This window comes from Theobroma cacao, chromosome 8 (assembly GCF_000208745.1).
Source record: "Theobroma cacao cultivar B97-61/B2 chromosome 8, Criollo_cocoa_genome_V2, whole genome shotgun sequence".
NCBI classification, from domain to species: Eukaryota; Viridiplantae; Streptophyta; class Magnoliopsida; order Malvales; family Malvaceae; genus Theobroma; species Theobroma cacao.
Window position 1 is genome coordinate 6,725,721 of NC_030857.1, and position 22,198 is coordinate 6,747,918.

General features: G+C 35.9%; 2 protein-coding genes across 2 annotated transcripts; one reads left to right on the top strand and one right to left on the bottom strand.

The window, feature by feature from the left end:
- LOC18592371 (replication factor C subunit 5) lies at positions 3,836-8,854 on the top strand. Its single transcript, XM_018125756.1, has 9 exons — positions 3,836-4,203; positions 4,566-4,782; positions 5,218-5,297; positions 5,383-5,542; positions 6,004-6,085; positions 6,858-6,987; positions 7,100-7,163; positions 7,249-7,317; positions 8,352-8,854. The coding sequence occupies exons 1-9, from the start codon at positions 4,014-4,016 to the stop codon at positions 8,449-8,451; spliced, it is 1,092 nt and encodes a 363-aa protein (XP_017981245.1). The 5' UTR covers positions 3,836-4,013; the 3' UTR covers positions 8,452-8,854.
- Positions 9,241-20,410, bottom strand: LOC18592372. The gene is made up of 8 exons (XM_007019068.2): positions 20,290-20,410; positions 19,749-19,958; positions 19,270-19,368; positions 15,981-19,047; positions 11,598-14,142; positions 10,787-11,241; positions 10,066-10,182; positions 9,241-9,872 (listed from the first exon to the last, which is right to left on the bottom strand). Exons 3-8 carry the CDS (start codon positions 19,329-19,331, stop codon positions 9,708-9,710), a joined length of 6,411 nt encoding a protein of 2,136 aa, XP_007019130.2. The 5' UTR covers positions 19,332-19,368; positions 19,749-19,958; positions 20,290-20,410; the 3' UTR covers positions 9,241-9,707.

Consider the following 22,198-nt stretch of genomic DNA (forward strand, 5'->3'; position numbering starts at 1 on the left):
TTTCAAGGGGTATCGTGTGGTACATGGCTTTCTTGCAATGAAAGACCACATATATTTTTTAGAAAAATCAAGGTTAAGTGACTTTGGAGAGATTGATAGAGTTAACTAGTTAAGTGAAAATATTACTCTTGGTTGCATAACCTATTTATTACCTCTTACTATTATTATTATTATTTAAAATTATATGCATAAAAAATTTTAAAACAAACAAATATTATAGTATTATTATTGAAACACAATTCTCCATGATTCATTATTGACATTAATTTATAAATTATATTTGGCTTTTTGGGTATTGGAACCAAGTTGCATTGATGCAATAAGTTATAAGTTAGTTTAAAATCACATCTAGAATGACATGTTTTATAACCGATAAAGCATGTCAAGACAAACTGCCATTTTCTATGACTTAGATCATATTCCATCCAATAAACATTCAATTATTGTTTCTATGGCAAAATCAAACAACAAACATTCTCAACAAAACAAACCCTTTAGGATGATGACATTTATAAACACATTCTTATATAAAAAAAAAAAGGTAAAATGTATATCTCTTTTGTATCATTTAAATATTTTGTACTCTTTATGAATTATAAGATAATATATTAATAAAAAACTATATAATCTTCGATCAAATATAAAAAATATATAATTTGATATGTAATATGTATTGTATAATGTGATATGATATATTTCGATAGACGCATGTTGATTACATTATATTTAATTATTATAATTTTATTTACTTATTAAAATATGAAAAACTTACTTTTTATAAGTTGTAATTTTTTAAAAATTTAATTAAAAATTTAAAAAAATCATATTTACTTTTTTTTTATCTTCAACATGTTAAATATTTTTAGACTCTTAGATAATAAATTAACATAAAAAGAGCATGTTTTGTTTAATGGGAACATATTAGCTTTTGGACTTGAGGATTCTAATCCCGAAAAACAAATTGCTTGACCTTGATATATTATAATTATAAAATGAATTATTACGTATGCGTTTATAGTGATTTTTTTAATTTTATAAGTAGATTTAAATAATTAAAACCCCTTTTATCACAATTTATGTTGAGTTTTAGGTTGACTATAATTCTAGACCTTATTTGATTAGAATTTTTGTTTGTATACAATATTAAGTAGTTGTATAATTTTAAACTTCTTATTCCACATCGAATCCTAATCACATTCTACTTTGGACTTTTATACTATAAAAATGGATTTATAGGCTTTAGAATTACAAGTAGTGTTTTGAAAGCTTTAGAGAGGGAACATCTTGTAACTTTATCTTTTGCTCTAGGTGGAGCGAGAGTGGTTTGCGTGAGTGTTATTGGGAGGTTATTGAGGAAGAGTGTGCAAGAGATCTTGGTTTGTTTTGGAGAACCATAAAGGTCAATTTATTGTACTTTAAATTCTCAATAATAGAAGAACAGTTTCACTCCGTGGACGTAAGCAATAGGTCGAACCACGTAAATTCTTGTGTTTTTTTGTTTGCTTATTTTCTCTGGATTTTATCTTTGTTGATTTTTGGGCAATTTTCACAACAAACTGGTATTAGAGCTTCGGGTTCAGTAAATTCAAAATTCAACAAGGATGTCGAAAGTTACTAGTTCTACGAATTTTTCAATTGAGAAGTTTGATGGGAATACTAGTTTCACGCAGTGGCAGAGAATGATGAACGATCTCCTTGTGCAACAAGGTTTAATGCGTCCCTTGTTAGGAAATGAGGAAGGGCAACCATATAACATGAAGGATGTTGAATGGGCAGAATTTGAGCAAAGGTGTGTAAGCACTATTCGGCTTTGCATTAGAGATAATGTGTTTAATCATGTTATTGATGAGGATTCTGTTCCAAGATTGTGGGCAAAGTTAGAGAAAATTTACTTGGCGAAAAGTCTTTCTAACAAGTTGCAACTTAGGCGAAAAGTTGTATCGCTTAAAGATGGAGGAGAATGGAGACCTTATGAAGCATATGAATGAATTCGATTGAATCATTGATCAGTTGAAGAAGGTTTATGTCAAGGTGGAGGAAGAGGAAAATATACTATTGTTCTTGGCTTCGCTTCCAAACTCCTATGAGGTATTTGTGGAATCTCTTACATGTGGGATGGATACAATAACGTTAGAACAAGCACAAGTAACGTTAATGTATCGTGAAGCTCGAAAGAAAAGTAAAGAAATGTATAGAGATCTAAATGGCTTGACATTAGTAATTGAGGCTAATAGGAAGAAGTCAACTGGTAAGGGATTTAAGGGTGGCAAGTCTAGATCCAACAATGTTCAATGCTTTAAATGCAAAGGGTATGAGCATATTAAAAGGGATTGTCCTACAAAAGGGGATGAAAGTAACGAGAACAAATGTGAGTGTACTTTCGTTGCTGAAGGTGATGATTGTGATGTCTTTACAATTTCAGAAAATATGGATGCAAATTCTAATTAGTATTTAGATTCTGCTTCTGCTACTCACATATATTATCAAAAATATTATTTTGATTTACTTCAATAAGGGGTGGCTGAGAATTTGACTTTGGGTAATAAGTCAATAGTGAAGGTCATGGGTCTTGGAGTGGTGAAAATCAAAATGTTTAATGGGGTTGTGCGCTCTTTGGGTGGTGTGGCCTATGTCCCAAAGATGCGTAAGAATCTAATATCATTGAGCCTGTTAGACTCCAAAGGGTATGGATATTTTGCTTGTGATGGAGTAGTAAAAGTCACACAAGGCAACATGGTCCTAATGAAGGGGAATTTGCATAATTGCTTGTATCATCTAGAATGTGAGGCCTCGAAAGGATGGGAACAGTGCACAAGGGATGGTAGCTACCAAAGTGAGATTTCACTTGCCAAGGAGGTGATGAAAGGTTCCCATGGTGTAGACGATGGTGAAATGACGAAAAATCTTGCCAGCAGTGAATTGGAAAGGTCGTCGAGGTCCCTTTCCGAAGTCAATTAGTGCTATTGACTTGACGGCTACACAGGTGCATTGGCTGTTTTGTGGAATCAAGTGTTGGACTATGCTTGATTCGGTATGTGTAGTCGTGGTAATTATAAAGGCCAATGATATAGAAAGTCTTATGCTTGGAGAGTTGTTCAAGGTGTTGGAAAGTAAAGTAGGTGGAGTTAGGAAGTTACAATTAGGTGCGACTATTGAAAGAGGTTTAAGGACTTTGAATTTAAGTCAAAGGTGGAGATTTGTTGAGTTTTAGGTTGATTAAAATTCTAGATCTTATTTGATTATGATTTTTGTTTGTATACAATATTAAGTAGTTGTATGGTTTTAAACTTCTTATTCCACATCGAATCCTAATCACATTCTACTTTGGACTTTTATACTATAAAAGTGGATTTTTAGGCTTTAGAATTGCAAGTAGTGCTTTAAGAACTCTAGAGAATGAACATCTTGTAACTCTATCTTTTGCTCTGGGTGGAACGATAGTGGTTTGAGTGAGTGTTATTGGGAGGTTATTGAGGAAGAGTGTGCAAGGGATCTTGATTTGTTTTAGAGAATCATAAAGGTCAATTTATTGTACTTTAAATTCTCAATAATAGAAAAACAGTTTCACTCCGTGAACGTAGGCAAGAGGCCGAACCACGTAAATTTTTGTATTTTTCTGTTTGCTTATTTTCTCTGAATTTTATCTTTGTTGATTCTTGAGTAATTTCCACAACAATTTATATAATATGATATGCAATCATATTTCTATTTATACAAGATTATTTATTCAACAAATGTAAATTGATTTCTTTAAAAAGAATCTTTTACATACTAGGATTTTGTTAAAACTTAAAACAAAAAGAAAATAATAAAAAAAAAAGAAACCGGACGAACCGTAGTACCGTACAGCAAAAGAAGCGCGCTTCGAAAACAGGGTTGGCGCCTTCACACTCGTCAAAAATGACACAGAACACCTTGGGTTCTTCTCACACTCATCAGCCGTAGTGAACGGCGGGGATCGAACGACCACGATCGTAGCAAAGTAAAAAGAGGAAGAAAAAAACTCGTCGACAATGGCGGAAGTAGTTTCTCTGATGGACATCGACGAAGACGACAATCACCAGAAAGAAAACCACTCTCGAAAGCTAAGCAAGGGCAAAAATGTCGTCACAACCAACGATACCAAAGCCACTCCCTGGGTCGAGAAGTACCGCCCTCAATCCCTAGCCGACGTCGCCGCTCACCGCGACATTGTCGACACCAGTAATTCCTTTTTCTCTCCATCCTAGGTTTTTTAAAATGTATTTCCCCCATTTTATTGGATAAGTAAATATGTTTCCCCATAAGTTGCTTGTATTTTTTTCTCTGTTTCACTGAATTATAGGGGCAAAAAAGAAAGGAACTCCAGGAAATGGAGAGGCAAATATAATTCGAGATTTCAAACTTTTCGTTTTGCTCTTTCATTTTAATTGTTGATTGTAAATTAGCAATTAATTTTAGATTAATAAAATCATTCTCTTGGCTACTAAATTCAAGGAAATTGGATTTGTTATGTTATTTTCCTCGATATCTTATAGTAACAAATTATGTACTCGTTTTTTTATTTTTGAATTTGGAATAATTAGTTGACAGGCTTACGAGCGAGAACAGATTGCCGCATCTTCTGCTGTATGGTCCTCCCGGTACGGGCAAAACATCCACCATTCTGGCTGTGGCACGGAAGCTTTATGGAGCACATTATCATAATATGATTCTCGAGCTGAATGCTTCAGATGAAAGGGGCATTGATGTTGTTAGGCAACAGATTCAAGATTTTGCTAGCACTCAAAGCTTCTCATTTGGGTAAAATTCTTTTTTGTTGTGCACAATTAATTTTACTCCATTATTGCTTATATAATGCATCAGTGTGACAACTACTGCCAGTGTAGCAGTTCAGAATTTGACACTGCATAAATTGGTTGTAGTTGTTATTTCAATCTGGCTGTTATCTTCTATTGCTGCTGAAAATGCTCTTGGGTGTCTGTGAGTTACGATTACCTCTTTCATGATTGTCTGTGTTTTGATTTTGGTATAGAGTTTTAGAGTGATTGAGTGTGTGCCAAAGGCCGGGGCGAGGGGGGTGTTGCTAGGGTTGATTTTTTTTAATTGTGTTTTGGATTTTGGTACGGCGTTTTGCACTCATTTATATGTTTATGACTGTGTGTGCCATAAAATTTTGGTCTCAATAAATGCTTTGCAAAGGTAACTTATTGATGGTTAACATGGAGGTTTTCACAGGGCAAAGTCATCAGTAAAGTTGATTTTACTTGATGAGGCAGATGCTATGACAAAGGATGCACAATTTGCCTTGCGTAGAGGTATAAATTGTTCCTGACAAGCTTTATCTCATTGACAAGTTATTATTATCTTTTTTATGCCTATATTTTCGATGATTGTCTGCAGTTATCGAGAAATACACAAAGAATACTAGGTTTGCACTGATCTGTAATCATGTCAACAAGATCATTCCAGCACTACAGTCCAGATGTACTCGGTTCCGATTTGCACCTCTTGATCCTATTCATGTCACTGAGCGACTTAAACATGTTATAGAGGCTGAAAGGCATGTATTCTGTTTCCTTATGTCACTCTTTTGTGCTCACTCTGTTGACTTGTCAGCCTATAAATAGAATTCTTTCTCTGTTTTTTTATTTTTTGGTTTCAAACTGCTAACATTCTAAAACTTTTAGATTGATTCTTTGTTCCAAATTGCTAATATTTGAGTGGGCTTGTAAATAAAATAAGCCTACAAAAACCAACCTTCAGATTTTACAAATTTGCCACTAGTTAAGCTGGAGCTTGTCATTTCAGGCCTGTCTCAAGCTTGCTTATATATGTAATCAGCTTAGTTGAAAGTTTTAAAGCCTAGCTTGGCTTGAATCATTTTCAACCTTGTATTAGAATTGTGAAAAAGTGAAAAATTAATTCCTTGGTGTTTGTCGTGTGGCTTTACCTTTTCTTTTTGGACTGTGACTTTGAATCTTACACCTGAATGTTATTAAACTTTTTGCCTCTTTGGACCAGGCTGGATGTACCTGATTGTGGCTTGGCAGCACTTGTACGGCTTAGCAATGGTGACATGAGAAAGGCTTTAAACATTTTGCAGGTTTTTAGATCCCTTACTTGTATATTGCTTTTGTGTACATTGGTGTGTATGATAATAGTACTTGTTTTAGAAATGCTAGTTAGAAAAACAACAGGTTGGTATTGATGTTCTAAATCTTTGAAAGCACTAGTCATTCCTAATATTGGTTAATTGTACTTAATGCTGCAAAGTCATTCTGCTTGGCTGTCAGCATCGTCACAGAAAAGGAGGGGAGGGTGGAGATGCTTAACATTTTGTTGGTAAAGAGAATGGAAATAGAAAAGAGATTTAGTTGAAATTTCTCATTGAAAGAAAAACAAAAGATGATATATGACCTGCACATATCATGATTGGGCAGTCTCGAATTTTGGCAAGAACTAGAATGGGCTAAGACAGATGGTATATTCAATGTTGCTTAAAGAATTCTGAGCATATTTTAGAAATTTTGTTTATAAAAAGTGCACATGCTTTCCTCTTGAATTTGGATTGATGGTCGGATCTTTTCTTGATTTTGTTGCAGAAGTAAGTCATGCTACATTATTATATGATCTTTCATTGTTATTTGGAGGGTTGACGTCTCATCTAAGTTATACTTAATATGTCAGGTCATGTGTTTGTGTTTTAAGATGATGTCAACTCTTTTTAATGCATAGAATGTACTTCATTGCCCTTGTTGAGGGGGGATTTGGGAGATGAAGATGCCTAATTACCTATGGAGTTGTTGATTTTTTGGTGTTATTTACAAATGTGCAAGAGTGGCATTGTTAATATATATATATTTTGCTATATGCAGTCAACACACATGGCTTCTCAGCAGATTACAGAAGAAGCCGTTTATCTCTGTACTGGAAATCCGTTGCCTAAAGACATTGAGCAAATATCTTACTGGCTTCTGAATGAATCATTTGCTGAGAGTTTTAAACGTATTCATCCCAATTCTTCAGTTTGTTATACAATCACTACAATTCTAGTCTGTAGATGTAGTTTTTGTTCTTTTGGGAACCATCTGTTTATTCTGTAATTAACTCTGTGTAGGGATATCTGAAATCAAGACAAGGAAAGGATTGGCCTTGGTCGATATTGTAAGGGAAGTGACAATGTAAGTGCCATGTCCGTTATAATTTTTATTGGTCACTCTTGGAGCTTTTATTGCTTGATAGTCATCCACTACTCTTTTTGAACAGGTTTGTTTTCAAGATTAAGATGCCCTCAGATGTTCGAGTTCAATTAATTAACGATTTGGCTGACATAGAGTAAGTACATATACTGCTGCTGCTCTCTCTCTCTCTCTCACACACACACACGCACGCACGCACACACACACCACACAAACAGATACAGATGAATGATTGGTAGAAAAAAACTGTTGTTTCATTTTAGTTGAGGCTAGTGATAAAATAAAACTGAGGTATTGAGATGTAAAAATATGAATGCATCATATAACGAAGAAAAAAAAAGAGTGAAGATGAAAAGTATGGTCAAGGCTATTTGGCTACAATAAGCACCATGTTTTCACTTTTCAGCATTTATTTAATAAATAAGACTATTTTATTCAAGTATTATGAATTTCTTGATTTGGACTTTAATTAGAGTGTGCTTAGTGGAAATAAGATTTTTTATTTAAAGCCATTAGGTCATCTTGTTATTATTGTTTGAGATCTCCCCTTTCTCATACTCAGGCTATTTGTTGGGTGTTGGCTGTTTTAATTGGGGCCAGAATGTTGAAAGAAATTTGCTTAACATAAATATAAATAATACTTTGGTTATTAGATAATAGATTGAAGAATTATTGACTAGTAGATGATATGGAACCCCTGAAAGAGAACGCTATTGCCTTTGTTTTGAAATCATGAAGGAAATGACAGTTATAGGTCTGTATGTGTTTTAATATTTGCATACGGATGATTCTAGTTCACTCCATTGTGGCCAGTTTTGTAATTTTATAATCAAATGTAGCTCTTTCCCCCACATAGAAGGGAAATGCCCATGGTTCAGCATGTGAGAAGAAACAATAGGGTGTGGAAGGTATTACATGGTAGGTAATGGCATTTTGATAAGTCCTCATTGTAATAAAGACTGTAACAACTAATAGTAAGGAATGAAAGCTCAAACTTGTGTTTGTATTCTCTATCGATATTATAATAGAAACTAAAGAAGGAAGCATCTGCCATTTTGGCTTTTGGATATTGATGAACTTGCTGATTAATGAACAAGGTGGTTGAAGTTATACATGTACGCAAGTTGAGTGGTTTTCAATTACATCAACCCATATATTTACCATTTGCAGGTATCATTTGAGTTTTGGGTGCAATGATAAGTTGCAGCTTGGATCACTCATTGCTACTTTCACACGAGCTAGATCTGCACTGGTTGCTGCGGCAAAGTAGCTGTTTGTCGGGCAGGGGCTTGTGTCTTCTCCCTGCACTCATGCAGGATCTCAAAGATGTTCTCTTTGTATGATTTTGGCCTGACAAATGTCAAGGGTTTGCTTATGTAGTCTGTGAGTCCTGAATACCTAAAGAATGTAGTTTTGAGATCCTAAAGGCAGAAGATAGTTGTTAAAAGTTAAGCTAACCTTCCCTGTACGTATTAGGGATTTTCGCATCTCAGTTCAAGTTCTTCCTAGTCTCAACCACTTGCATGTCGGAGCTGCCATTAGTTAACTGCAAGTGCATCCTGCAGGATTGGGATTATTTTACTCCTTGTTATGGGGAATTAGTTGATGCATGTGAATTGTTTGCTATCTTATTGCCTGGAGTAAAAACTTGGGGTGGTTGGTGATTCCGTTCATGAGTCTCTCTGTATAATCAAATACTAGATAATATAGTTGGCAATAATCACATGTCTTTCCCCGGAAGTACCTTTATGATTGAAGGATGCATATTAAGTTGAATTGTTAATAACTTTTGGCAGGGCACAGTGTCATTAGTTGTACCTTAGGTTTTACATTTTAGGCTTACTAATACTGCATCTGGTCAACCAGGCTGACTTTTGGTAAGGCTTATTCCCTCAATTTCACATGCATTAGGAAACTAGGAATTGGGATCGTAAACAAATACAAGGCTTAGTGCTTATAGAATGAAATTTTCTCATTTCTTACTTCAAATGTGTAATAATTCAAAGGATTAGACAGATATGAGACAAATAAAGGCAAGATAATTTTGAAAAGCAAGGGATTATCGTCTTTGGGTCTATGAATAGGCGCCCAAAGAAGTGGATTGTTGGAATTTCAAGAGTCTAGGCAGCCAGATAACACAAATATGAGCACAAATACAGCCATTTCGCACCATTTAACAAGGCAGCACTTCGTGCCAAAAAGCCCAATTTCATCATATCTTTGCAATGCCATTTTCCTCTGGCTGGTCCCTAAAGACTCAACTGTACAAGAAACTTCTAAACAGCTTTTATACTCCCCCGACACCGGAGGGAAACCTCTCTGATTCTCTTTTTCATCTCCTCACATCAATAAACAATTTATACTTTACATCTTAAGCATTTACTATCAAAACTGGACCTTCAACAAATATATATTTATATAATACTTACACAAGCACACCGAAACTCCTCCTGTACCTGATAATATTATTATCTGTCTTCTGTAAATTTCATTGTGGTTGCTTGTAGAGATATAATCTTTTACCCTTTACATGCTATCATCGTTTGATATCCTGTTCGACCAGATAATCTCGATCTCAAGTGTTCTTGAAGACCCATCTTTGTTGCTATCATGATTAAGGCTGAATAAACCACTGTATACTCCCTCTGACACAACTTTGTCAATTTGAATAGTCATTCTTCCCAGAGTTGTCTGAAAAAGCCAACATCTCGATCAGAAATCAGAAAGTAATACCATTTGTGAGAGAGAGATATGAACTACTATAACTATTCGCACTTTTCCCACTACAAAAAGAAAACTTGCTCATTTAAGCAACAAGTAGCACTGCATTGAGTATTGCAACAACTAGACCATATATTCAGCATAAAATTGGAAATGTTATTACCTTCCCAAAAGTATTTTTGCTTTTGCAAATTATATGGAGTTTTTGTCCCTTTGGGGGCACATCAAAAGCCCATGTAAAGCCTTCTTTCCACTCTGGAGAAGTACTGTGGCTCACAACCTAATCATGGTACACAATCACTTGTGTTATAGTGCGGACATTGGTAGTAATCAAATGATAGATAATCAGCAAGGATACAAATATAAACCTTCTATTTTTCAATCACATAAGAAGTGTCTAATATAGAATCATGGTGCAGACCAGAAAGTTTTGAAAAAAGAATGAAATTCTCGACTTATTAATAAATTCTTTATCTGAATAAATAATTTAGAAAAAGCTTTTGATGAATAAATGAAATGCTAAGCCCTGAGTTTCTTGATAAATCTATACCTGCAGACTTCAAATTTTTTTAACAAAGAGGAACTCAAAAATCGCAACAAGGCAATGAAGTCATGCATGCCATAAATGCCTTATGAAGTGGCAAATTCAGGAGCCATCAAATAAAAAAAGAAATGATAATATTCTAAAACCTCCATTTTCTATAACCTGGCAAATGGCAATCAATGCAAAATGCATCACCATAAATAAACCAGAAAAGAAAAAGGCTAAGATATGGAGATCTTCCAAGAATAAAGAGCAAGTAACATTTCATATGGCTTAAGACCAATCTACAGGTAGGATACAAATAGTTTCTTTTCCAATGACCTTTGAATAGAACTGTTACCTTGGTTTGCCGGGGAGGACCATTGCCTATTGTCAATCGGCAAAATGCATTTGTGGCTCCCATAGCTTGCTTTAGGTTGTTACCACGCTTGATGGTAACAGTCAAACATCCTGGTAAGCAGTGCAATAGACTGTCTGCCCTCTCATGGAAACTTGGAGGACAGGTTTTCATCAGCATTTGCAAAATAGGAATTGCTTCAGCAGCAATCATGGACTGAGATTTTGCAATATCTATTGGCATGGTTGACCAAGAATGTTTTAACAAGCACAGGGTATCCAATACAGATTCTTGCGCACCCTCACTCCCAGACTTTAGTGCTCCTATGAGATGGGGAATACACAAGGTAGCTGCTTCAGATATATGGAGCTTAGGGAAGTTGGCTAATATCACATTTAATGTTCTCAACACTTCTTCATTAATAGTTGCAGTGGACCACAATTCTCTCTCTAGTGCAGCTGCACAACCAAGTGATTACACATTTCAATATTAAAATGCAATGTTGAGCGAGAACCAAAAGAAAGTGAGACAGGAAACTAAGAGAAAAGTGAAAAGCCTAAGCTAGGTGCTGTTTGTTGGCTAGACGTTCTTGTAGTGTAAAATGGAAGTCATATCAAGTGAACATGAACTTCAGACAAATGAATCGAGCTAAGTTTCAAGCAAATATGTAGAATGTTCCTCCTTTTTCTTTCTCTCACTAACATTAATTTTTCAATTAACAAAAGAAACAATTTAGCATTGCATCTACATGCTCTGAACTGAAACCAACAAATTGTAAAAAAGAGCGAATCAAACTTTTGCAGTTTTATATCACCTGTCAATGACCTGATGAGCTCATTTGATACATATTCTTGAAGTGTGTGATTAGAAAATAAGAATTTGATCAGCAGTGCTGCCTGCGCAGCAACTTCCGCATTGAGAGAAAGTAGAAGTTCCTGAATTACTAATATGCCACCTGCTTCAGCAACAGCTCGCCTATTAGTTCTACTCCGCATTACAAAGTTCTGCAATGCACAAATTGCAACCATTTTCATGTCTTCTGTTGGCTGATCCTCCAGCAAGCTTACAAGTGCACGACATGCAGAAACAGAATCACTGGCTCTAGCATGTCCTTCATGCTGGGAGAGGTCTCCAAGAGCTAAAGCTGCAAGAAGCCTGCCAGACTCTGATCTTGTCTGTGGGTCTAACAAATACTGTGCTAAGGGTGCAATGGCATACTTAGAAACCTTCATCTCCCGTACTCTTACATTGTTAAATAAAGCTTCAAGCAATCTTCCAGAAGCTTCTTCACACTGATGAGATCTTAGTAGATCCAACAACGCATCTATAGCTCCAGCTTCAGTCATCTGTTCAACACTTGAAGCGTCACTCCTTTCATGGACAATTAAGGCATTAAGAGCCACAGTAATAGTGCTTTCTAGTGTGGAGTGCAGCATTTTGACCAGAACTATTAAAGGGACTTTAAAATAGTACTCAGCATTGAAATGCAGAACATTGCAGAGAACCAAAGCAGCTGATTCCCAAAGCACATGAGGAGGCTGAGGATCATCTTGAATGATGACCTTTGCAAGCTCAAAAATACCTCCAGCATCAGCAACAGCCTTCGGCCAACTTGCAGAGATCTTTTCCAAGGCTTTAATTGCTGTTTGCTGCAGATTCAATATTCCAATTCCAGCAAGCTGCACCAGTGGCACCACTGCATTTTTTGTTGTGATATCTTGCTGAAAATGTTCCTGTGCAAGTAGATGAGTCAATAATTCTGTTCCAAGCTGCTGGATAGCTTGAGAAGGTGATTCCAGAAATGAAATCAGAGGCTCAATGACTTGACTGGGAGTCAATTTCAGAGTTGCAAGGCTTTGTGGCTTCTCCAAGATATTTACAAGTGCTTGCAAGGCACTGTGCTGTCCCCATAAGCTAAAATCTGGACGAAGTAAAACCATGAAGAGAGGCTCTACTATTTTTGCGGCATCTGAACTTCTAGCAATAGCATTACTATTTGTTAAAATGCGGAACAATTCTGCAATTGAGGAGCATAATGAACTGGACACAACAGGGAGTACCTCAAGACAATTATCAATAACACCAGCTTTGACCATGTCTAATTTGCATGGTGTGCGGTCTTTCCCCAACTTTATGAGTGCACATACGCTGGCCTCAATAAGCTCATGATTTCTCTCAGAAATCAAGCCAATGAGGAGATCAACGATGTCATATGCTGCTGCAAGCTCCACCTGCTGCTCATCATCTAACAATCTTTCAAAAGCACAAACTCCAGACTCCACAGCTGTACTAGTATCAGACTGCATAAGAGAAATAAGGGGCTGTATGCATTCAGAGGCTATAGGGTTTGCTCTAAATTTAGTATTTCCAAAGAGTGCAAAACAAAGTTGTGCAGCATTTCTTTTCAATTCCAAAGATGAAGAAGAAGATAAGATTTTATGTAGACTCTCAAGTGGGTTTCCTTCCACATCAGTCATTATAGCTGCTTTTGAAGTATTTCCTGAAGTTAATTTGATCAAGGCAACAAGAGCAGCCTCTTGCTCACTCTCTGATGCAGCACAAAGCATGTCAACCAATGGTTGTACAGCCTGCCTTGCTAATTCAGAATCTCTAACATTTTCAGCATCAAAAAGTTGATGGAGAGCCCTTGCAGAGCTGAATCTAGCATTTTTTGAACCCAGGCGCAGCACCGCTATAAGTTGATTCAAGGAGCTAAGCGATGCTTCATATCGAATAAGATCCTGATTGCCAAATAATATTCTGAGTAATTCACATATATCAGCCTCTGTTGAGTCTTGAGGGCTCAAAGACAGATACTTTGTTAAAGCATCAAGAGCTCCAGCTTCACCCATGATTAATTTATTGGTATCACTTCCCTCAGCAATGCGGGTTAAGAGTTGAACAGCAATTGGAGGGGCTCCAGGCCTATCTGGTATTGGTCTCAAGAGATCCACTAAAAGAGGAATAGATTTCCGTGCAGTAGAGCCAACTCTCACATCTTCAATTTCAAAAAGATGTTCTAGAACAACTTGACCAGGATTTTGTACCAAAGAAAATTCTTCGGACAAAGCAACTAAATTGGGCATATCTGATTCCATATAGCCAATCAATGTTATCAACCCAGCAACAGCACCTGAATTTGCAATGACAAGATTTATACCCTTACTTCCATTACAAACTAGACTAGCCATTGCCTGAGCAGCAAAATATCTGTCAATGACTTCTTCAGATCTCAGCAGAAGAGCAAGTGAAGGTATTATGCGCATGGTTGCAGGAGACAGAACAAGATTTGCATCTTGGAACAAAATAGCCAGAAGCAGGGCGCTAATCCATATACCTTCCGTATCCTCAAATTCTGCCTGTAAATAAATGCAGCACTCAGCTTGGCTATCAAAATCTTCAGCAAGCAATCTTACGTACGAATATGCATGATGGTATATCATATCAACAAAAACAAAATTAAGCAGCGATTGCAAGAATATACATAAATTAATATTATATTTTATCTGTTCACAACACATGTTCCCACTTCTACTCCACAATCAAGTCAACATTATATTCTTCCTCACTTTTTCTCATTCTCTGTAATTAACGTCCAGAAGATACCTTTGCCAGTTTAGTTCTATGAATCTACAGTTGTGGCATGTTTCACTAGTGCAAATATGCCTCATCCTTGTATATAAGACATAAAGCAACAATTCGATAAGCTGCTCTTAAAGAAATCTTTACTGCATACAACAAGGGTAGAATACAACCAGAAACCTATTTAAAGGTAGTGCAAGTATTTAAGCTTGCAGATTCTTTGCACACTCTGGGAGTAGTTATATGCCAGAATAACATTAAGGAGCATGACCGGAAAATTGAAAAGGGAGACTAACCTAGATTTAACATATTTCACACTGTTCCTCTAATAATTGACCAAATAATATCTAAATTATCAAAGACCAATATCTCACAGTTATGCTAAAGCGCCTATATGTTTATCCTGGAAGTCATTTTCTAAAATCAATCATGAAAATAGCTCCCAAAGGTGAAATAGTGCTCATACTATAGCAAAAAATGTAAAAGAGCCAAACAAGAGGTTGTTCAGCATCTTCTGCAGAGAGGTAGGTTCTGCTTTTGTCATGAATAGATACAGAGAGAGAAAGTGTAAAGTAACACAGTGGGGTAAAAGTGGAGGTTGTTCCACCATTCACTAAGGGCATGCTTGGTTCACTGAAAGGAATAGAATGGGAATAGAATAGCCATTCTAAGGGAATAGATTAGCCATGGGAATAGAATAGGACAGAGATTGCTATTATTACTTATTCCATTGTTTGGTTGGCAGAAATAATTTTAAGAATAGTTAAAGAATAATGAGTAAATAATAAAAATATCTTTTATTAAAATTTAAAGATTTTTTAATTAAAAAACAAAAATACTATGATGAGAAAAAAAACTCTTTATTAAAATTAAAATATTTATTTTGTTAAAAGATAAAAATATTCTAAGTAATAAAATCAAAATAACTTTTACTATAATTAAATAATATTTTCACCAAAATACAAACATATTTTTATTATAATTTAATAATATTTGGTATTAGAAGATAATTAAATCTTTTATTATAATTAAATTATCTTTAATATTATAAGACAAAATACTTCATTAAATTTAAATAATACTAAATAATATTCTTTGTTACATTTATTATATTCAAATAATAATATTAAATAATATTCTTTATAATATTTATTATAGTTAAATAATATTAATATATTAAATAATATTTAAATATTTTCACCTTTTTTTTTTAAATGAAGTAAAAAATTTTGTCTTCTGCACTTCAGGAGACAAGGAGTGAGGAAGAGAGAAAAAAAAATAGGTTTAGTATTTTTTTTATAAGGTAATTTTTTAAATTGTAAAAAGATATATTTATTTAATCAACTTTTTTTTTTATTTCCAACAATTTGGAATAGCTATTACCAAGGGGGCCTTGGTAATGGCTATTCAAGCTTCTCTTGGAATAGCTGTTCTTTGAAATAGCCATTCTATTGAACCAAATACAACTTTATCTTAAGAACGAGAATAGAGGAGGAATGACAGCCATTCCTCCCAACCAAGCACGCCCTAAAGAGCAAGTAATACAGTGGGGCAAAAGTGGAGGTTGTTCCACCATTCACTAAAGAGAGAGAGAGAGAGAGAGAGAGAGACATACCTGAGGATTGGAAGCATAACTTGCAAGCTTGTCAGAAAGAACCTCAAGTCCACCAGCTTCCATTACGGTAATTTTGTTTTTTGAAAGACAGGAAGACAGTATTGACAGTAACCACAAAGCAACAGTTCCACCCAATATAGTAGCAGAATCTGGAACATCAAACTCCTCGCCTTCCTGGAATGCATTTCTATCAAAATCCCTTGGGGCTCGGACCTCAATTTCTAAAGAGGTACATCTTAAATTCCTCTTTGCCATATCCACTAAAGCTTCTATTAGAGGTTTTAAGTACCCAGACTGATCAAGGGCTTCCAATGACTGCTGTTTACGTTCTTTCGCAGTACATGTAAGAAGTGCGGCCCCTCCAACTCTGACTTCCAAACTGGCAGAATTTATTGTTCTCTTGGCTAGTGAACCAATAGATCTTGATCTTGCAACCAACAAATCACTGAGAACAACTGGTTGTTCCCCACAAAGCCTAGACAAAATTTCTATGGACTTATCTTGCAGTGGAGGAGGCCCCTCAGCAAGGCAACGCACAAGAGGCTCTAAACTTGATGGAGCCTCAGCAAGCGCAGACCATGGTGGATAAGTTAAATTCACACCCTTTTTTGTTCTAGACAAGAGTGCAACTACTTCTAAAGCATCTGCAGCATCAGTGGTGTCCATATCCATTGCATTTAAGGAATCAACAAGTGCAAGAACAGCAAAACGACACTGAGAATTTCCAATGAGTACGTCACCAACTGGAAAATGCTTGAGTAATTGATGAAGAGCCCTTGATGCATTCTTCTTACCTTCTGAAGTTCCATCCCCCAGCACTCTTGTCAAAGCGGAAACAACATCTTCAGCCAGTGCTTCTGCAGCAATATGGGAATCAGAGAGAAGATTGGCCAAAGCAGCAACAGCAGTTTCAGCAGCACCAATAAGAGAAGTTTTTGCTAATTTAATTAGAGGCTTGACATCTGCTGCTGCAATGTAAGCCATCTTACTAGCAGTTTTGGACTTGGTTGGGCGAGACAGAGCACCCAATGCTCGAGCTGATTGTGTTGCAACAACTTGAGTCTTGCTAGTCAAAAGCTTCATGCAAGGATGCACAATTTCATCAGTTGCAAGACTATCACATATATCTTGTCTTGTGCTAAATAGATCAGCTAGGACAGAAGCTGCATACTCTTGAGTTTCTTCATTAGAGGAATTTAGAACCTGGACAAGAGATTTCAGTCCTTTGTTAGCTGCAGATCCCTTATGCACAAGATCCTCATGTGGTGCCATTATGAGCACATGGCCTAAAACTCTAATTATATGGGCCTTTGAGCTTGGAGTATCTCCCAGAAGCAAAGCTAATAAGTGATTAATAGTGGCAGAATCAGCTGTTCGGACAAGCTTTGTAAGAGCCTTGGCTGAAGCTTCTTGCCCTTTTGGTCCACCACTTCTTAAAAGCCATAAGAATGCTGGTACTGCACCTGCACTTTCAACACAGGCACGAATGTCTTCACTGTGACAGCATAAATTCCATAAAATATGTGCTGCATCCTCCCTTGCCTTCTGGGATCCCATCTCCAGTAACTGCACCAATGGAGGAATCCCACCAGCAGCAGTAATGGCCCACTTGCTGTCATCAACCTGATCAGTCAAGATGGCCAGCAAGTGTACCGCATACTCTTGGTGCTGTTCACTGGATAAGCCCAACAGTGATATGAGTAACTGAATACCTTCTCGATTGCCAATAGCTTCCCAAACACCAACTTTGTCACAGCATAAGCTTGTTAAAGAAAGTATTAGATGCTCCCGGACATCAGCAGCAGCCATTGTTATGAGTCCAATAAGCACCCTTTTTGCTTCTGCATGATTGAGCCATCCTGAGAGGTAGGTGTTACCATACAAGCTTGCCATGGCCTCAAGGACACGATCTTGGACTAGCTTATTATCACGAGGCTTGAGCAACATTACTAATACATCCTCTATCTGTGGTACATCAAACGGTTCCTCATCAAGACCAGAAATCTGCTCAAACACCATTAGAGCATAAGCAAGTGCCCCGACTATATCAGCAACTGGTGCAGCTAAGCGAGAAGATTGTGATAGTTCCCCAAGATACAGTATCAAATCAGACATCCCTCCACAAATATTTGCTAAAGCGCATGTCGCATGGCCCTGCAGAGCTTGGGCATGCTCTCCTTGCATGCACTCTTTAGAAGGCGCAACAACAGCCCCAATGAGACTAGGAACACCATTTGCATCCACAACTGCCTTCTTTGCTGCACTTGACTTTGAAGAAAGAGCTTCCAAAGCATCTGCAGCACTGGAACGAACTGAAGTATCATTATTCTGACCTACAAGCTGAAGCAAGGCTTTGACAGCTCCAGAATCTATAACTTTTGGGATGCTATCACTGAATGCCAACATCAATCGGGCCAAGAGGGAAGCTGCATTGGATTGAGCAGCAGCATTATCAGAAGAGAGAAGACCCACAATGATATCTACTCCTCCAGCCTTAAGTGTTGCTCTCCAGTAGCCATCCTTCTCACCACAAAGGTTCCTCAAAGCTCCGGTAACAAACCCTTCTACCACTTTGTCCTGCTTGTTCTTTGGACTGAGTTTTTCCCATAAAGTTGGCACTACATCTTCTGTAACAAATATTTTCATACCAACATGATCATCTGAAAGACCACCAGAGGAAACTTCAAATATTGCCTCTGCTGCTGCTTTCCTGGCCTCAGTTGATTCAGACTTCAAAAGCGAGAGTAATGGCGGAATGCATCCACCTAGAAGCACCTTCAGCCGTAAGTCCTCATCTTTGCATAATGCAGTCAGAGTTGCAGCAACATTGAGTTTCGCTACAAGGGTGCCACTCCTGAGAATGGATATAAACAATGGCATTGCCTGGCCATGAGAACCAATAAGTGTTCTTGCCTCCTTTCTTGCTCTGGCAATACCCAACACACGAGCTGTGATAATTTCTTTCTCACTTGGTGAAGACATGTTGGCGTGCAGTTGCTCAATAAAACGAGCAACTGTAGCCACTGTATCATCGGGATCGCCCACTCCAGTGGTTCCATATGATTCCCTGGATTTAAACAGCAGATTCATTTGTCAATAATTAGCATTAACAGAATCAGAACAAACATAGAACCCAAAACACTTAGAATTGCCAGAATAATTGAGAAACTGACTACCTGATGTTTCGGTTGATTAAGACTATAGAGATTATTTCTGTAATTTGCTTGTTATACTTATTTATTGTTTTCATTCAAATATTCTACTAAACTCACTACCCACATTAACTCACCTAGGCTTAGAAGAAGATGAGGGTCCACAATCTCGTGGTTCAGGGGAGGGAGACTTTGACATTACCAACAAAAGCCACTTTAGCTTGCTCCTCGGTCTCCTGCAGAATCAGGCAAACAAATATTCAACCAAATGAACACTGGATCGGTAGATGAAAGCCAGCAAAAGATTGATATATAGAACACAAAATGTTGATTCCAACTTATTCTCCAATTTGCCTTCTTCAGTAAGCTCATTCTATTGTAGTATACAAAATGTTCAATTTCATTTATGCACTCCAAAACCCTACGATTACAATATCAATAAGGAAAAGAAAATAAAAATTTTCTTTATTATAAAAAAAGGGATAATTTTAGGCAATTCCCAGATATGAAAACTATACAGCTGATACATAAACCAAATATAATCCAATTCCATATCTTCCGGAAGAAGCAAAATTTAGCTGTCAAAGTGATACCTTTACAAAGAAAAAGAAGTTACCTTTGCTGAAGATGCAAATGCCGAAGAACTCCCTCTCCTTGTTAGTAACCCCAAACCCACCTTCTTCGCAGCGCATGAAGCAGCATCACCTCTTTTTTAACTCTTCAACATTAAACCCAGTTTTGCCCCAAAACAGTTAAAACCCAGAAAATGTAGTAATGCTCCAAGGCAAATTCACACTTCAAAACGAAGTAAAAAGCTTTTGCCTTTCTGTTTTCCAAGTATCCAAATAAAAAACCCAAATCCCAGAATGAACATTGAGTGAAAAAAAAATCAGATCTTGAATACAAATAAATGTAGAATAACAGAAGATGAACGAGAGTATTATACTACTATTCAATGGAAATGTGATGAGAAGAAAGAAAATTGAGAAAGTGTACGGAGATCAGCTCCCTATAAGGATTTTAACAGAATCTAGGGCAAAGAAAACCATGTGTCTTCTTAACTGTCAATAATTTTTTTAAAAAAGAAATACAATTTTTTTTTTTTTTAAAAAGAAAACCCAAGGAATAAAAAAAAACGAGAGTAGCACTAGTATTACCTTAAAATTCAGTGTATGAGAAAGAAACCCAAATGAACGCTACCCAATGTAAACACACAGAAACAGAGGTATCAGACAGAGTTCAGAGAAAGAGAGAGTGATAAATAGAGACACAGCATAGAGAGAGAAAGTCTGGGTCTTTTCCTTTCTTTTTCGTTTCTTCTTTTAATTTAATTTTTTTCTCCTTTATTAGTGAAGGAGTAGTACTAGTAAAAAACGTTCCTTGGTTGTCGTGTTCCCTTTTTTGTTAGTAACTTGGTTGATTTTTTTTTAAAAATATTTATGTAACCTTTGGCCAGGGGAGATTTGCAGGTTTACCTTTCCTTTAACTGTCATTCTGTCTGGTGAAGTAAGTCAGATACAGTGACAAAATAACTGTCTTTTTTGTACCATCCAGGAGATAAATTCTCATCCACATAACAAATTGATTGATAAAACTTTACCGCCAACGCAAAATAGATCAACTTAAATCAGAAGCATTGTATAGTAATTTTGTCCTTCATATTTTATTTCGACCATAATTTTACCATTACCATTCACATTACAAAAATTATCACTTAACTTCACACTTATCAAATGGTTGTTTAAAAAATATATAATAAGACCATAATTCGTTCTACATTTTAACTTTTATATGTTATTAAATAGATAAAAGATACGAATAAATTTTCTATTTTGTACAAGCATAAATTTCATAATCTAAAGATTCTGAACATGATAAAGAAATTTGTTGAGAATTAACAGGGTTGGAATTTGAACCTACTACTGGGAGTAGTTGAGACTTGGAGTAATATATAAGTGGTGGTTAACATTTGATCCAAAGAAAGCCACATGTTATTGGCCAAATGAAAAGCAAGTCACATCGTAATTAATTATAAGCTTTAGGATTAACATTGGTAGCCATCATTGTTCTTTGATTTGGATCAACCCCATTAAAATCACAAAATTATTAACCCCTAATGCTAGTCCTTTTTTCCATTATTATTAGTATTGACTGCCATACTCTTTATGTCCTTCAAAAAAAAAAATCACATGTTAATACTAGGGTCCCATCCAATCATATGAGGATGTAAGAAGATTCTCAGTAGCAAAAATATTAGAGAAAGATAACAATTTAGTCTCATAAAAATGAAGAAGAAGATAATAATAACATTCACATTTGATTAAAGAGTTATTAGGGAATCTCTTCTTAAAAAATTTGAGATTCCAAGTCAATTCGAATTTTGATTCTTTCTTATTTAAAAAAGTCAGACTTTTTTGTTTAGATTTATTAAGGAGTATCTTATAATCGAATACCTTATTTTACAAAATCCGATCAAGTATGGTTAAGATATATTATAATAAGGTTTGGATAGTAAAATTATTATCCATCACGAGTTCGGAGAAAAAAATCAAAACATTTTGTTTAATAATTGATGCATGTATCTTTCTTTTAAAGTTTTGTCAAGTAATTGTAATATTTTACTGAATTATTAAAATTATCATACCACTTATTAAATTGATTCATATGGCTTACCAGTATTTTTTTTTTCTCTATTTTCTTCGGTTGGTACATAGATTTATTCATGAGTGATCCATAGAAGAGGATTTGTTCCCATGTTAATAAAAAAAAATAGAGGAAATGTCCATCTGCAATAATTTTGGACAGAGCAGATCCGGATACAAAGCCATTGCAGCAGAAGAAACAACCTTCTGCACAATTTGTTTTTTAAGTCTAGAGATCAGTAGGGAAAAAAAAAAAACAGAAGAGGTTTTGAATGTCTGTCATATACATTTCTATTGTTGGTTTAAATAATTAATAATTAATAAAAAAGACATCAGAAGGGAGCATGTTGCAATCAAAATCTTGATTTTTCTTTGAACAGTGTCTATGACCATAGTATCTATAGTCTTTATTATCAGATCCAAA